The 18328-nt window shown below is 47.1% G+C and overlaps 1 protein-coding gene across 1 annotated transcript in view; it reads left to right on the top strand.

The window, feature by feature from the left end:
- The window catches only part of LOC109504216 (uncharacterized), a gene marked incomplete at its 3' end in the record, with an annotated part of 514465 nt that overhangs the window by 141707 nt on the left and 354430 nt on the right, over nt 1–18328 (top strand). The window contains exon 3 of the mRNA XM_019843207.2: nt 5684–5719. Within this exon, the coding sequence (XP_019698766.2) occupies nt 5684–5719 (36 nt within the window). The remainder of the gene's footprint in view (nt 1–5683; nt 5720–18328) is intronic.

Below are 18328 nucleotides of genomic sequence, written 5' to 3' on the forward strand. Positions count from 1 at the left end.
GCGATAATACGCGTACACATCCTGGAGCCCTGTATCCTAAACGATAAAGACGGGCGTGACAATGCGCTGTAACTGTTCCTTACACTGCGGCAGAAATCATCCAAGACAGATCCCAACTGCTCGCTCGCTCGCTCGCTCGCTTTCATCACTATTCGCCGTTCGATTATTTCTCCGGCGACAATGCGCCGTCGGGTCGGCCGAGAGCGCATAAAATCGAGCCGCGCGATCCTCCGGACGCGGCGCCTTCCGTTTCTGCCGAGTTCCGAACGCGCGAATCCGTAACTCTGCTGCCCCGTTTAACGCGCTCATTCAATCGTGTTACTTCCCCTTGTCTCGATCGTTATCCGCCGTCGAGTCGATATCCGGTCAGGCGGCCTCGGTGTCCCGTTGATATCTATCTCGCACGGAGAAACTTGCGAGCGTCAGGCGAATATGCGGGCGCGATTCCGAAACGCGATCGCGAGAGACGCACGCGCATGTGCATACATATGGTCGTTTGCAGAAAGTTCTCGCCACGCTCTTCCTTTCGACACTCTTTTCTCACGCTTCCGCTTGTAAATTGCTTCCGCGCGCCTGGGGTTTTCATTTATCAAGTTATGTGAAAATATATTTCGAAATGTCATATTCAAGCATATACGTGATACAGTTGTCAATGCGCAGGCTCGAGCACAGAGATACGCGGTCTCGTTAATTTCGCGTGTTTATAAACTCGCGGGACGAAAAAGACTGCAGACTTTATGCAAATGATCAGGTCGCGAGCGTGCGAGAAGAAAGCTCGGAAAAATCGTGCGCAAACATAAATACATAATAATGACGGGATTAATAATAATAAAGCTCGCGTTGCAGAGCGTTCGCACTGCGGCGTGCTCGCGTCATGCTTGAGCATGTCCTACTCAAATGTAGCTATCGGTCACACACATTCGTCCGCATTTACATTAATTCACGCGAGCATTTACACTAACCTACATCTACATTAGTATTAATCATTCATATTTGTATTAATCGCGAGCAACGCAACCTGTGCGGGGAAGTCCGCGACATAAAGCAACGGCAGAATGCGGCAGCGAGACAACGGCGGTTGCGCGACGGTAAACGCGACGAATATTACGCGTGACGAATTACACGGCGAGGTGGAAGTACCATTTGAGGAGTGGCCGATCGTGTTTCACAGGAGACATCTCATCAGTCAGGACTTTTATACGCGCTTTCTGTGCTCATTCACACATACATACACATACACATACACACATACACACATACACACGCTCTCTCTCTCTCTCTCTCTCTCTCTCTCTCTCTCTCTCTCTCTCTCTCTCTCTCTCTCTCTCTCTCTCCCTCCCTCTCCCTCTCTCTCTCTCTCTCTCTCTCTCTCTCTCTCTCTCCCTCTCTTTCTCTCTGTTTCTCTCTTTCTTTCTCACCGCGAATTGCGTGATGATGCATCTTACATGTGTCCGCAAATTAGCCCCTCTCCCTCCCCTCTCACCGCCAATGCAAGAACGACCAGAACCTGCCGCAAAATTCATTTACGTGCTAGTAAAGTTTCGGCACCAAGATTTTCTTCATTGTCATTAAATCTTTCTACTGTTATTTTGTAAATCTTTAATTCTTTCACTATAATATAACATAACTTCCCGAGTAGAAAAATTAATATAGAGCTCTGGTGAAGGCCTGATTCTTTTCCCTAACATTAATCGGACCTTGGTAGGGATAGAAAAACAAGGGCCTTGCACGATGTAACAAATAGTAGAAAATTGGTCCTTATAAGGCAATATTATGAGGGCCTTATAAAATATATATATAATATATAATATATAAAACAGTATCAACAAGGCCTTATAAGGCAATATTAATAGGGCCTTATAGGGAAATATTTTTATTATTGCTTGAATAAATATATTCGTTGTTTTCATTCCAAGATATTTAAATTATAACTTTTTTTTATTTCTTTATAACCTTGTTAATATACAACAAGAATTTTTTTATTTTATTTTTAAAATTTATTTTAAGAATATAGAATACTTTACAATAAAATATAGCATTCTTTAGACATAAAAATTCTGCTATTGTTTTTATTGAAGTTTGCATTTCAAAACGAAGGCAATACTAGAAAAATCTTTAGAAGAGACTAATGAGTATGGCAATGAATAAAACTAATAAAATTTGTTTTTAATTGCGGTATAATTAAAAAAATCTTTAAAAAACCAGATAAAGCGTACCTACTAAAACAATGTTAAATTATGACAATTTTATTATCCGCTTCAGATCTTATTAATTTTTTATAACAAAACTTGATTTTGTATATCTAAAGCATCCTTAAAAGATCCTTCTAAGACTCTTCTCAGCTTTTCCTATCAAAACTTTATTTTGTAAAATCTAAGGCATCCCTAAAAGATCCATCTCGGAGCCTGATGTGGCAATAATGATGCATCCCTTTTTAGGATATCCTACTTTTCAGCCTTATCGGGCCTTATGCTTTATAAGGATGGCTCTAACAATTTTTTGCTCGGGTTGTATAATATAATTTTCTCTCTCTGTTATTATAATATAATTTAAGTTATTATAATATAATTTAAGTTATTATAATATAATTTAATTTGACACAATTTATTGAAATATAGTATATAATATAATTTATCATAACTCTTTTATTTTTCCAGAATGTTTTCCACTTTCTAAGAACAAGTTTTTTTCGATTGCAGCGCTCCGTATCGAAATGGAGGAGGCCAAACTTGATGCCTCCCCCCTCGCTTTTACCGCAAATTCCTGTCAGACGAGCGGAGCACAAAAAATCGGGACTCGGGGGCAACTAATTAGCATATAAATAGCACTAAGTTTACGATATGTCCCAGTCGTTGTTGCGTTTTTACGTTGGGGGAGGGGCTAGCTTGACAGGACTTTTGCACGCACGGTACGCACGCACGCACTCACGCACGAGCGAACGGATACACGAGTCTCACAAGCGACCGTGTATCATCCTTTGCGGCTTGTGCGAGCGGCGACATGTGTTTCCCGTGCGCGTCAACCCCGCGGCGCCGTATCTCGTACCGGAAGCGGAAATATCGGCGCGATATCGGCGTACACAAATTCTCATAGAGTCGGTCCGCATACATATCGACGCTTTGGCGGCGCCGCGTGGTTGAAACTGCAGCGACGGCACCCGTGTGTATACGTGCACACGGGGAAGAGAGCGCGTGTATTTGTGTATATTTATACACATATATATGCGATCTTGAGCGATGTCCTGGACGACACGGTGCATTCTCTTGCCGATGTTCAATTTAGAAATTTATGGCAACCCCGACTCGCGCACTCTTAACACACCGCTATCCACGTCGCGTGTTTCAATACAGAACGCACCGGAGTTGCAGCGTGTTTGTGACGGAGAGATATTTATTCCCCTTCGTTTTGCTTCTCTCGTCTCGATATATTCTTCACCGACCGGCTCGATGAATACGACGCGTCTGTCCCGCTCAGTCTCGTCGAGGTTTATTAAGCCGACGCTCGCGTGAACAATTTTATTTTTTACCACCAACGCGGGAGGTGGGGATATTTTTAATGCAAATTAATTAGAATAATTGCAAACTGTTTCTGTTTCTTTTTGCCGAGGGGAGAGATTGGAAGAGGATACCGGGCGATATGATTATAAATATTATCTAGAAATGCAGAGCAGTATACATGTATAACAAACATTTTACATACATGTGAAAAATTTCCAAGGTTTCTATGAAGCTCCGATGAATTCATCCCTCTCTCTCTCTCTCTCTCTCTCTCTCTCTCTCTCTCTCTCTCTCTCTCTCTCTCTCTCTCTCTCTCTCTCTCTTTTTCTCTGTAGGAGCATAATTAATAAAAATATTATCCCGAGATTGATTTGACGCGGTAGATGGTTATTATGCAGTATCTTATGTGCGATGAAAATTTGGAAAATAAGTCTGCCACATATCGTCGGGCATTTTTTTATTCTCCCGTCAGAGTCAAACGATCGCGTCCAATATTCAATGATGGTATATTTGAAACTTTTACATTTTTCTTTATAAGAATCTAATTCGGTCCTTTTTGGCCCAGATTTTCATGTGTAAACGTTAAAATGACGGTAGCGCGAAAGCGAAAAATTAATATTAAACTACGATCAGGTGTAGTTGCTTCTCTCTCTCTCTCTCTCTCTCTCTCTCTCTCTTTCCCTCTTGCTCCGACACGTCGATATTTCCCTTTCCGCTAGGAAATTCCAATTTTGTTCTTCGTTACCGTTTACATGTCGACAATACGTCACCGATCTTGCGCTGCTTCCGGGATGAATAGTCGCTGTTAAACAATACGCTTGCCGCACACGCTCCGCATAAATTCGTATGGAAACTTGTAATTATTTTCGACGTTACAGGACCCCACGTGAGATCTCTCCATTAAAGGGCCGCTTGAAGAGGATAATTATAAAAGTTCCACGAGGTTGAGAGCTTCTCAGAGCACCCCAGCGCACGGAATCGAAATTCCCTTCGGTCTGAGTCCTCCGACTCGGTGCTTTGCAATTTTCCGTTTACCGCGTCGGTGAAAGAAAGCCGGCTAATTCGAAAGAATAAAAATCGCGCGAAGGGGGCGCTCGCGCAATTTGCGAAACGGACGGAATAAAGCTGCGGGAGCGCAATTCGGGCGTTTCGGCAGCTTGGTGAAATTCCATCGTTGCGCCGCGCTGTATCGCTGCGCTCTGCCGACAACAGCAAGGATCGATACTGCCTGTTATTTGCGAATAAACACGCGTGTATCAACAAAAACCGATATTGCGTGTAACCTCGCTCCGTCGATCGCCCGTACTTCCAGCGAATATCTGCACTCTGCACGGATACGCGCATCTTCCGCGTTCCCGTCCGCGTAGAGACCGGGTCATCGTGGACTCCCTTTGTGCGTTTTAATATCCCCGCGTCTCGCGAGGCTCGTTACGCGACAAGAGAGCCGTCGCTTGTCCCGGACAACCGGTAAGAATGGCCACTTAATTAAGGTGGACTTTAATTAAATTAAAGTCTTTAATTAAGCCGCTCAAGTTAAACAAATAAATCTTTCCGCGCACACGCCGTGTAGGCGCTGGTATAAATGACTCAATTCTACGTAGGCGGTCTCTCGCGCAGTTTGCGCGCAATGCTAATCGTGTGTCGTTGTAATTAGTTTACACTTTAAACGGCCGGACGAAGACAGCCGCCAGCAGCTCGTAATGAGATCCGCGTTAAGCGCGAACGTCATAAATTTGTTCCCCAGCGGCGAAATGCATGTCCTCGCCGCAGTCGCACGCCCGAATTGCATTACGACGTATGTGGAGTGTCTCGCGGTCATGTTGTTAATCGACGATGCCTCGGCGAGACTTTTGTGCTTCTCTTTTGTGTCGGTTGCAAGCGGCTTTTGCTGCAGTAGAAATCCAGGACTTTCTCAGCCGCTCTCTCGCATGTCGGAGGTTTCTCGATCTTGGGTCGATCGAAAGATCTCCCATATCTCCGGGCTGCGTGGGGCATAGTTGGAAAATTGTCGTTTGGTCGTTTGGTAAAGAGGAAAGAAAACTACGACGATGGAGGGATCTGTCCTGTTTGTGTTAATTGTGGTGACGGTCGGAGGTGTCGCGAGAGCTTTGCGGATAATCGACTCACGTGTGTACGTGTGCGCTCTGTAACTAATTTCACTAATACTAACCCTTTTTTCTTTCCAGACATGTCCTACAAGCCGCGCCAGCCCGTTAACGAGGGTAAGTGTTGTCAATCATAATACGCGCGCTAATGATATGTGGCAGTCTAAATTGGGCGATAGTTTCGTGTCCGTTTGAATTTCGGCTTCGAGCGCGCTTTGTACAAACGCTACATTACGATAATATTGAGTCTCCAAATTAACAGTAAGACGCTCGTGAATTTCGCGCGCGGTCCCTCGGCCAATCCTGCCGGCTCTTCGTTGGTTTGCTGCTGTTAATTAATTACGATTAATTACGAGTACGAGTGTGTACGTCTCGTAACGCTAGAAAGTATCGTCGCTGTGGAGGAGGAAACTTGATCGTCGCGATGAATTACTCGCTCCTGAATCCTCGCGACTAAAGCGCGCGCACTCGCTTTCCATTCCCGCGGGCTCTTTCCGCTGCAGATTCTCCGCTGCGGACTCGAGACCGTTTCCATCCGGGCTAAACACACGCGCGTTTGTGCACGAACACGGCGGAAAGAGCGGCCGAATAAAAACGTCAACTTCCACTTCGCCGGTAATGCGCGCACCGCTTCTACCTCGCCAGAATTCACCGATACTCCCCCCCTCTCTCTCTCTCTCTCTCTCTCTCTCTCTCTCTCTCTCTCTCTCCCTCTACCTCTTTCTCGCCGCGAGGTGGATTTCCTGGCGAAATCGCAGATTTAGATAGCTCGACACGCGACGTTTAGGGACGTGTTATTCCGAAGAATAACCCGACGGGGAATGCGGGTCGAGCGGTGCCTTTCAAACAGGCAACACAGCTCAATTACACGGAACGCAGTGCCTCGCATACCGTGAAATTGCGTTATCGCCGCTAAAACGATCACGATAACACGCGCGTTTCGCGCTCGCGTCCCGCAGTGCCGATCCGCCCCGGCCTTCCTTCACGATCGCCCTCCCTCTGCCCCTTAAACCGGGCAGCCGCCGAACAATTTTCATAGAGAACGCATATTTTTTTCGCGATCTCCCTCAACGCACCGCCGCACGGTATTTCTTAACGGCGTTCAATTCGCATCGTTATTCCGCGCAAATCGTCACGATTCATTCGCCGCTCGCGAAATTCGATTGAGCGAGCGAGCGAGAGAACGAGAAGCAGAGAGAGAGAGAGAGAGAGAGAGGGAGAGGGAGAGAGGGAATTAGCCACATAATTCGCGATGCCATTACAGCGACAATTGCGACGAGCGGCGCTGTGTACGCAAGGTACGCGCGCGCGTAATAATTAGTACACGAATGTGTTCGGACGTAACAGAAAGGGGGAAGGGGTGGAAGAGCGTCAGTGATAGCGCAAATTTTGCGGCATCCTTCTAATCGGAGCTACACAACGCTCCGAAATACTGCAGGCCGCACATTTGGAAAGCAAAAAACTTCGTCACGTCAGGAAATCTCTTCGCTCAGGATTTTCCGGGGGATTTTTTAAGGAGCCTAGCGGGAGCCGCTCTCTTCGGAGTTCCGCTACTTTGAAATGTGGAATTGTAAAAATGTCATTCGCAAAATGGAGACAGTGTCGTTAAGCCCCGGCGACGAGATATCAAAATTCCCGATACACCCATCCTGAATCGCTTTTCTCTCTCTCTCTCTCTCTCTCTCTCTCTCTTACTCCCATTCCACACACGCGCACGATACGTACATACACGCGTATTTGGATAAAATACAAACACAAACAGTCCTTAGTAAAACATAACACGCCGGAAAATTTCTCGCTCACTACCGATGTTTCCGGCGGTGCTCGTTTCCCGCGGCGATGTACGTGCATCGCATACGCAGATATTGACACAGTCTATTTGGTATTTCCGAGCTCGCTTCCCCGCGCCTTATTTTTCACAGTCACTGCCGAAGTAATCCCCCGAGTGCGTGGCGAGGGTGGGAGCGGGAGGGGGACGGTGGCGACCGGCGCGGCCCTTTCGAACGTCGCGCGCTTCTCGTTCACCAAACACGAGATCGGCCGTCAAACTACCGGATATCCCGTCGCTCCGGCGATTATTTACATTCGAATATGTATTTTTTTCCTTTTCCGCCTGGAAACGTCACCGGGCGTACACACGCATCTTCCTATCTCCCTTTAACTTGTCGAATCGCTACAATTCCGACTGTATCCGTTACCGCGCGCGGGCCGGTTACTACTATTACCGCGCCTGTTCTCACGTTACTCACTCTCGTTACCGTGCCTACTCTCGTTAGCGGGAGAGATCCCGCGAACATCGCCTTCTGTACAACGCGCGCTGAAATTAACTGCCATTGCCGTCCCGCTCTCGCACCACCCCGCCTCATGTTCTTCGAGCGATCCGAAATTCAGCGAACGCGGCTGAACGACAGAGAAAACAACGGCGCGCAACAACAAAAGGAAGAGAAGCGAAGAAAAAGGAGGTTGTTCGGTTCGAGCGAGAACTTTCTCTCAATTAAGGCGACTGATTGAATCGATTTTAACCCTTAATATCCTGAATTAATTTATCCAAGACCTTCTTACTAAATTTTCGTCTAATCAAATATCTTTTGGCATAATATAAATATGAGGAACAAGAAAATTAATTTTGTAACAATTTAATGATCTTAAAGTGATACTTATAAGTACTGACAGAAATGTGAAAATGTAAGACGCAGATAAAAAAGATCCAAAACTTATGAGCGCTTATATAGAGCGGCGCTTTTAAAATTAAATATACCGTCAGGATATAAAGGGTTAATTTAACGCGTAGTCACTATAGCGCGAGAACTACACGGTAGCTACTAAAACGTCGTCGGGGGTGGCGGCGGCGCAGTCGAACGAACCGTACTTACTCACACGTGCCGCCTTATCAAAATGTATCGCCATTTCCTTCGTTCTTTATGGAATCTTAATGGCAGCGCTCGGTGGGTGCGCCCCGCGCACGGCGGAAGCTATAAAGACACCGGTACGTACGCCAGCTTCTCCGTTATCTAATCCGCTCTGGTCGACGTTGCGTTCGAGGGGGAGGAAAGAGACGAAGTAAAGAAAATAGGAAAATAGCGTATACAGCCGACGAGCGAGAAGGGACCGCGGCACGCGAGGTGACAAGCCAGGGGTAGCGAGGGTAACCGAGGAGAGAGGGGTGGCGAGCAGATACGCGTAGATCTCGCGAGGGCCCGAGGCCGCGCGTCATTCTGTCTCGGTGATTACGGACGGCTTGTCGACGAACGCGTTAATTAACGGCGCCCCGGACTGGGAGTTAGTGAAATAACGGACGGAAGGGACTCTGCGCGTCCCGAGAGCTCTCGACGTTCTGGTACTGCCGTGTGATCGGCGTGTTTGGCGATGGGTTCTCTCTCTCTCTCTCTCTCTCTCTCTCTCTCTCTCTCTCTCTCTCTCGCTCTCTCTCTGTCTTTCTCTGGCTTCACAAGTATGCAGCAACATATGACACGCGTGTAATAACAACACAGACGCGTCTGCAAAAGCGGAAACGCCGACGGTCGCCTTCGAATCGGCCGGAAGGTGGACGCGCGATTCCCGAGACGCAGTCGTGGAATCGTTTTCACAAAGAAGCGCGGGATTTCAGCCTTTGATGTCGCTCTTTCTCACTCTTTCCTTCTTTCTTTTTCTTCCTCTCTGCCTCTCTCGCGTCGGGATTCCATTACCGCATGGAATGTATCCCGATAGGTACTTACGGTAAAGAGGCATCTCGATTGATCAACGAAGCCACTACGCCGGGGTCTCTCCGATTTCTCTCCCCGGCGTCCCTCGATAATTAACTCTCGGTTAGAGCGAAGCCCACCTTATTATTTTAGAAAACGGCCCCCAATGAGTTTGATCTTTAATGCCTTCGATAGTGATATCTGCGAAAGACTCTTCCCCCCCCCCCTCCGCTTCTTGGGGGAAAATTGAATTCCATTGAAGGAGTCGAGTTCCGATCGGATCGCGAAGGTATTTATCCGAATGTCAAATTATCAATAATCTCTCGACGCGCGGTCCCACAGTTTCCTCGTGTAATACGCGACGCGATATGCAATTCCCGAGAAGCGAAGTCGAGATCGAGGGGAGCGCGACGGGGAAGCCGCGCCGAGCAAACGAGAAGGAATACGCTCCTTCACGCGCTCTCCGCGGGGATTGCCACTCGAGGTGCTGCCGATTCTTTCGAACCACCACTTCGGTTATCATCCGTTTATCAACAGTGCATTAATCACAGAGGCATTAACGGTGCTCACATGTGCGCACCCCCCGTTCCCTCGTTCACAATTGCGTCTGCTAAAGTTCGGAAGCTCGTATCTTGCCGGTAATTAGTGTCGAGTACGCGTCAATGGATGCTGCTAGACGTACAATTAGCCGCGAATGCGCAACGAACGCATATTCATGCGTACGCAGCCTGTCGACATGCTCTCTCTCTCTCTCCCTCCCTCTTCTCCTCTCTCTCTCTCTCTCTCTCTCTCTCTCTCTCTCTCTCTCTTTCTCTCTCTCTCTCTCGCTCCCTATCTCCGCCTCTCCCGCAATGTTCTTCGGAGATAATATAAGCGACACTCGGCCGATGGAATTAGTCGGATAGGACAGGGCGCCGGGAACATTGCACAGTCGCGCTGTTATTCGCGGCGAAGTTACGCTCGCGGGCGCGCCAAGTAAGATGGGCGCCGTAGCGATGTGCAGTTGAAAATTAACCGCTCGGTATTAGCTTCGATTACGACGGGACGTGCAACGCGACGCGCGCACATATCTGCGTGGTGTATTAATATCGAAATTGTCCGCGACGTGCATTCTCTCTTCCTCTCTCTCTCTCTCTCTCTCTCTCTCTCTTTCTCTCTCTCTCTCTCTCTCTCTCTCTCTCTCTTTCTCTCTTGCTATGTACACCGATTATGTTCGTTATTGCGCTCGACTTCCGTTTATTAACGACGAACGATCGCGCGGCGCGTCGCGCACCGATAAAAATGCAGCCCGGACGAAATTGTTCGTCAATCGGGTTGCGACCTTACCGTCGCGGGAACGAGGCGCGTGTCTGATTCGAATCTCGATATTGATGCATGTTAATATTGTATTTCGACAACGAACTGACAGACTTCCTCCTTTTTTTAACGTCGGAGGAAACGCGCGCGTGCGCTCCTCGGTGCGCACATGTCGAATTAAGGTTAAATTAATACCGGCATGTCCCGTCGCATCCAGTTGATTAACGGTATGACCGTTAGCGCGATTAATTTGATCGAATGTATTTAACAGCCATTTCGGATGCTACACATATCCGATCGTACATCGAAAACATCACGCAGCCGCGACAGGCGTGTGCTACGGCGAACGGAGGAGCGTTATATATTTTACGTGATGCAAAATTCCGCTCAGCCGAACGAACGAACGAACGAACGTGCGTGCGCGCGGGTGTCACGCGCCAAGGCGCACATGACACAAAAATGACCGACCTCTGTCTTGTCACGCGACATGATTGGCTGGTCGTGTCGGTGCATGCAACATTAACTATTTACATTGTATAATACCGTACGCGCGAAGAAACGGGCGACCTGCGTATGACTGAGATGATTATTGATCAGTCGATTTCAGAGCTGTTGATTGAGACGGATAATGTGAGAGAGATTATGGATAAATTCGTAGAGTGATACGCGACGATACTCGAAACGTATTTTGCGAACGAAAATACACTGTGGACACAGAACGTGGCTTCGTGAAGCTCTCCTGATGTCGACGCGGTGAGGCGGCGTCTGCATGAATCGATTAAAATGTCAGCTGATTAAAATATCTGGCGAATCGATGACCAGCTGGAAAGAAGATTGTTTAAATTAACCTGATGAGGGAGCGAAAACTTCAAGCAGATCGCGTTTGGTTCATTCTCAGTCACGCCCACTCAACCGGTCCCTTTCCCTTGCGCGAGATTAATCAATCGTAACTATCAATCAACGTAATTATGAATAATTTACTCGGTTGATGAGATTAATTATTGATCAGTGTACAATCTATCGAATCGAAGCAATCAATTGAAACAATCATTGCATGTGATCACGATACTCGGCGTTAATTGCAACACCTAAAAAAAGTATTCTATTTGTAAAGTGATTTTTCTCATAGCTTCCTATTCTAAGCGAAGCCTTTTTCAGAAAAAGGATTCCTCTTTCGATAAAGCGATTAAAGTGAACCATTCACCTAAAATTTATTAGATATTATTCTAACTATTTTTCTGTTATTTCAAGAGGATTTCCTCTTATATCAATTAACTTTCCTCTTATAAGAAGAGGAATATGTTGATTTGAATGTCGGCTTCTTTTGTTCAGTCATGTTCTACCTCCATGACATGACGAAAAAATAATTATATGCTCATGGGTCAGAATATTTGGAATGCTTTTTAAAAAAGCTGTGTGTGTTGCTGTAACATATGACGCAGATAATTTACCCATATCTGGTCAAATACAGTTTGTAATCTATTGCAAGAAATTGAGTAATATATTCTTTTTTTTAACTATGTTTTATACAATTAGTTATGATGAACATCTTTGTAGCTATGAAGTCCATAAAAAACTGATTGGAAATTTATTTTTTATGATCTTATTTCATTCGTACTTATGGTAGAATTGGAGTCAGAAATACATATATATATATATATATATATATTATTTTTTGCTTTACATTATAATAATTTTTTTCAAATCAACTAGTATAACCAGCAAGAATAAAGTACAGTAAGAATAAATAATAATCCTTTTAGAAAAAGGTTAAATAATCTGTAATATAAGAGGAAATTTATGTTAAAATCAGTAAGATTTGTATTATATATATAACATATAATCCCTCCAACTTTAAGAATAATGTATTTATAATATTTTCCTCTTGATCTTAGAGAAATCCTCTTGAAGTCATATATAAGAATAAAATCCTCTAAAATTCAGATGATTCCGCTTGTTCTGAAATGACTTTTTTTTTAGGTGAATTATTCTGGTCGATCGAAATTCCTTGATTTAACAGCCGACGCTGCGGTAAAAATGCGGACTTTCCTCTCCGGAATCGCTAAACAGTCGAGCGTCCCCGTGCGCATGCATTTGAGAGCCACTGTGTCGCGAAGCCGGTCCCGGGTCGATGCGATTCGAAACTGAAACCGTCGCGGCCTGTAGGGACAGAGGTGAGGCGACCGGGGTAGCTTTCATTCGCTAAAAGGCCACCAAAACGCCATTGTGCTATCTCTCGAGGATATAGCGGGCGAAACGATACGCGATGGCTGCGTTTTGGCCCCTCGATTTACCAGTAACGGAATGACGCCTCTGTGTACGCTCGAGTGCAATAATGCCGATGTTGCGCGGCCGTCCAAGTGGCCGGCCAATCGGTTACGTAACGGCTACGGGCCCGATAAACGGCTCACGAAGCCGTGTACTCACGTGTGTTTTTAAAAAAGCGCTCGCGTCTGCAAAGCAGATAAAACTCGAGCGAAGGCGGGACGGGGCGGTAGGCTCCCTTTGAATCGGTTATCATCCGCCGCTTATCCGCCGAGAGCAGCGGCGACGGTTATTTATCCAGCAGCCATTAAATCCGCAATTTCGCGAATTACATTCATCGTCGATTTTATTGACACGCACGCAGGCTCTCTCTCTCTCTCTCTCTCTCTCTCTCTTCCCTCTCTCTCTCCCCGCCTATGACGGTAGCGCGAGCGCTCTTCTCGACGACGCGGTAACTTATTGACGTCTACCTACCAATTAACTGGCGTATCCGGATATTACGGACATCAATATGGATGACACGGTATAACGTATCGCGCCGAGATACCATTATTGGAGCCCGTTACTCGATTATTCGAGTTACATCTCCCGTGTATACAGAGCGTACACGCGGTAACACGCCCGTTACAGCGTCTGAAGCACAGCAGCCATCGTCGGGCCCGCGAAGCACGTTCGCTTCTCGGCAAAGTATGCAACGCTGGAGGTGGCAGGGGGGGAAGGATACGGGGGGAGGGACGGATGGAGATCGGCAGCGCGCGCTCGCGAAACTTGGTCGAAGGTCAATGGCAACGAGAGTTCTTCCGACATTCTCTCCGCCTCTCCGAGCCCCGCTTCCGCTCTCAGCATCCCGAGCACTCCTTTTGTTTGCCCCCTTCGCGAGAACTTCTCACCCCCTACCGCTGCACGTGCGAGCCCCCGCGGTCGCGTGTGCAGCGTCGCGGCCACGACGAGCGACGACGACGATAAGGTTGCACTAAAAAATTGCTTCTCGAGGAAGGAGGAAACTTTCTCTCCCCCCGCGACTCCGCCTCGTCTTTTCTTCCTTCCTTTCTTCCGTTCGGCTACCGTGTTCGGGGTAAACCTCGTCGCGGAAGCTACCCCGCGGACCGGTGATTTCCTTTCGCTGCGTTTCTTTTGCGCGAAACCGTCTCTCGTGTTCTCCTTAAGTCGTGCGGTTCTCCCGTGAGAGGAGAGCGTCGCTCTCTGGACGAGGAAGGGAGGTCCGCGGATTCATACGAGAGAGAGAGAGAGAGAGGGAGAGAGAGAGAGAGAAAGAGAGAGAGAGAGAGAGAGAGAGAGAGAGAGAGAGAGAGAGAGAGAGAGAGAGAGAGAGAGAGAGAGAGAATGAGAGAAGGAAGCGGATTATCGCACGGTCTTTTGGTGTCAAATACCTGGGATTGTTGCGTTGCCATTCTCCTGGTATTTTCAGATTTCGTCAAAGCGTGCGCAGGCCGAATAGAGCGGAGCGAAACAGCGAGGAAAAGTCGACGACGACAACGACGACGATTCGAGATTCTGCTCCGTCAGAACTTGTTCTCGTTCTTTCTCTTTTTCCTCTTGCTACAGGAGGCGCGATCGCGTTATTATCTCGTTAGCGAGTGAAAAAACAATTTGTCCGTTGTTGGATCCGGACGCGATACAGCGTTCCGCACGGGTAAAATTTCCTATTCTATTATGCAAATTGCGTGAGAACGCGCGCGGCCATGGGAGTAAAAGTCACGACGGTCGGCGGCGTGAAAACGCGCCGCGCGTCGGACTTTCGCGAGCGTCCCGCCATTAGTATACCTTCATCGGCGTTATTAATCCGCGAGCGCGACGGACAAACTCGTTAAAACGTCTCAATGCCACTCCCGCGTGCACTCGATATTCGCGCCCGACATATGCACGCTGCGCCGCTCTGCTCCCACCTCCCCGTTCTGCCCCTCGACCGTCCCGCGTTACGCGTGGAGTAATTACGCGCGTAATCATCGTCCGTAACAACACTTCGCTCTATTTACCGGACCGCCGACGGCGAAGTTATTGTCGCCAGCCGGATTAAAATCGCCGTTATTTTAATGACGAGATCACGATGCGGGGCATTGTCATCGATGCGTGAAACGTCGACTTGACGTCTTCTTTATCGACGCGCCGAGTTAATGTCTCGCGGATGCAAAAAATCTCTCGGTATCGAGGAGACGATCGCTAAATACGACACGATTTCCGAAGGTCAGCAAAGTATCTTTCCATTTCATTTGCTGGGAAGTTCCCATTTGTGCGAGACTCGATATGTTTGGAGGGCACGTTTCTGGAGAAACGGTGACGCAACAGCCAGCGTTTGTCTCGTTTGTCGCTGATATCCCGCTTAGCGCATGTGTGTGTGTGTGTGTGCGCGTGCGTGTTAAATTAGCGGGACTCGTCGCGACACGAAATAATGCAGCGATTTCTGAATTTGACTAAATGGAATTTTCATTAGACCGCTTGTCTCCGGCAAATTTGGGGCTTCGCGGCACTCGGCGGAAGTCTATTGGGGATTCCGTCTCGACGTTGAAGAATCTAATTGATATCTACCGACGGTAATTGCGAATAACTGCGTTCACCTGCGCCACATTATGTGCCACGTCGCAGTGCCATGATACTTATCAGAGAATTCTTATAATTTTAAGACTCTTTTGGCACTTTTTCCGAGCACTCTTCTGATTTCTCAGCCTCTCGTTGATGCCAAAAGAATAAATTTTAATATCCTTTATAAGTACGCACGCATAGCACATTGTAGAGAAAAAGTATTTCATCGTAGATTTTTCCTAACGACTCGATTCATAAAATTAACAAGCAAGTTTCCTAACAATTATTTCCAAGTAATGCCATTTAATTAAAGTAGCCAAGATAAATAATACTCGGTATGTTTTCTCGATTGAGTTCTACTTTGTTCGCAGTGAATTCTACGTCGTTCGATCCCCTCTCTCTCTCTCTCTCTCTCTCTCTCTCTCTCTCTCTGTTCCTCTCTTCAGTTTATTCTGCGATAAGCGGCAGGTGCGCAGTAACATAAACATTTTATTACATTATTGCGCGCTGCTGTGTGTTCAGACCGGCGAGCACGGAACTAATTGACTTTCGCCGATAACAGTTTCCCGCGATAGTTTCCCGATACCGAGGGCTGCGGCGGTAACGTTCGCGGGATTCGGAGAGAGATTTTGCTAATTGATTGGTATTTATTTAAAGAATCCCAGACAGAGCTGCACACACGTGGTTGCAAAAATTTACAGCGGCCGTAACAATCGTAAAGCTCGTAGTTGGTATAAAAACAAAAGGATCACTTGCTTTTTCGCGCGTATACCTGCGCAAACAAGCGACAAAATACGAGGAGAATTTACCGCCGCGTGAGATATATACCGCGCGTTTTCACGGGATCTGACGAAAAATAGAACTTAATTTAAATCGCGCTCGGCGAACCCTCAGTTATATCTATCTGCACCGTTACGACGAATTTATATGGAAACGCGAGCGCTCACACGTCTGACTGAGGCCCGGGGGAGCGAGAGAGGTAGAACGACAGAGAGAAAGAGGGGAGAAGAGGAGAAGAATCATGACGAGAGAATAAAATAGTATAGCAACAAAAGTGGACACCGATATATCTACCGAATGATAATATTTTACGAGACGAGTAACCTGAAAATAGTTTCACTTTTCCGATATCGGCCTTTCAGTCCATCACTCTTCCGCGCGCGGCGGAATCCACCCACCTAGATACTGGTGGGTGAAGGTTGCACCAACCCGGGTGCATGTAAAACCGTAAAAAAAAAGCATCGAAGAAAAATAAAGCCCCGTCCCTCTCTCCCCCCGTTGTCGGCTTCTCGGCGACATCGTCGGCGAGAATCTCGTATTATCCGCGCGCGAATTAAAATGCTAATGAGAATGCCGGTAATGGAACACAAGACCCTTATTAAGAGCCGTGATCACATTTGATCAGCCTGCCGTCGATGTCGTTGCACGCGGTGTGAATAAACACCGTCGCTCTCGGGAGCTTCGAGAGAGGAAGAGAAAGGGAGAGAGAGAGAGAGAAAGAGAGAGAGGAAGAGAGAGAGAGGAAGAGAGAGAGAGAGAGAGAGAGAGAGGAAGAGAGAGAGAGAGAAAGAAAGATGAAAGTATAAATAGTTTTATTAGTTCAACAGGATCGAGGGACGAACTTTCTCAGACTGGACGCGATGATGTGATGACGAGAGATTCGTTCGACGGCCGTTCGGTAGCCTGTCGTCGCGGCTTGTCCGACGAGTATTTTCCGTCGTTCTTCCTTCGCGGTCGCTGTCTCTTTCGCCAATTTGCCGTCTATTTTTCTTCGGAGGAACTTTTAATTGAACGCCGCCTGTCTTCGCGAATTTTTGATATTTAAAAAATATTGTTGCATCGACTCGCGAAATTAACTCGCGCGCCGTCGGAGCACGAGCGAAACGTGGGAGTCGCTCGAGAAATTAGAACGGCCGAAGAGCGGGGAATTCATCCGTTTCTAATTATTTTCAAGTTGAACGAAGTTGAATTTGCGAAAATTTCCAACTCCTTCGATTGTTGCCGGCTCGGAAACTATCGGTGTCTTAACGTCCGACCGCGCGCGGTCTTCTCGGTTCTTCCCGGTTTGCCTCTCGGCGCGCAATAACGCTAACTTCCGCCAACTCCCGTCGATTCCGCGCGTCGTTCTTTTCTCCCATCTGCCTTTCCATTTTTTTCCCTCGATAAACGGATGCGAGCGACGAAGGTGCGCGGAGTGTAATTACGATTTCCGGCGTGGTCGCAGCGACATCGAGGGTGATGTGTGTCGCCGAGTGTTTCTGGGTTAAACTAGCAACGTAGGGCTGAAATAACACGACGAGCTGTCGACTCTCTGAAAGCGCGATAATCGACGCCCCGGTGTCCCTGTCCTGATGCATAGGATATCAGCCGGTGCGGAAATGTCAGTGCAGCAGCGTGGTAACTAAAAAAGGGAGACAGGAATGCCTATATCCGTCGGGATCCGCGCCACCGAAAATCGAGGGCATAAATTAATCAACCGGCCGAGCCCCCGCTGGACCGACGGCCTCGTTTATCGACGTTTTTCCTCGCCCTTCGCTACTTTTTGCTGAGCGAAAAAAAAATAGATTCTATTGGAACAGACGTGAAAGAGCCGCGATTGCAATAAAGATTATACGAACATATCGTGTGCGGCCTATGCGTGTGTGTGTGTGTGTGCATACGTCTATTCACTAGAATTTATAATGAATATAAAAAATATTTCTATTTCATATCCTTCCATTATACACTGCCGTTTTAATAATTTCAATTAAACTCTGCCAGCACTTTTACGCGCGTTCTCCCGTTATTAAATTTGTGCTCATTTAACTCGTTCCAATCGACTTTAATGGCCAAGAGAGAACACGTAACCTACGTGCGCGCAGGTCATTCTCGCGCATCACTTTTGTCGCTTTTATCATACGCACGTGATAACATTACGTGATGCCATTACGAAGTTAACGCT

This window comes from Harpegnathos saltator, unplaced genomic scaffold (assembly GCF_003227715.2).
Source record: "Harpegnathos saltator strain DR-91 unplaced genomic scaffold, Hsal_v8.6 scaffold210, whole genome shotgun sequence".
In the NCBI taxonomy this organism is placed as follows: Eukaryota; Metazoa; Arthropoda; class Insecta; order Hymenoptera; family Formicidae; genus Harpegnathos; species Harpegnathos saltator.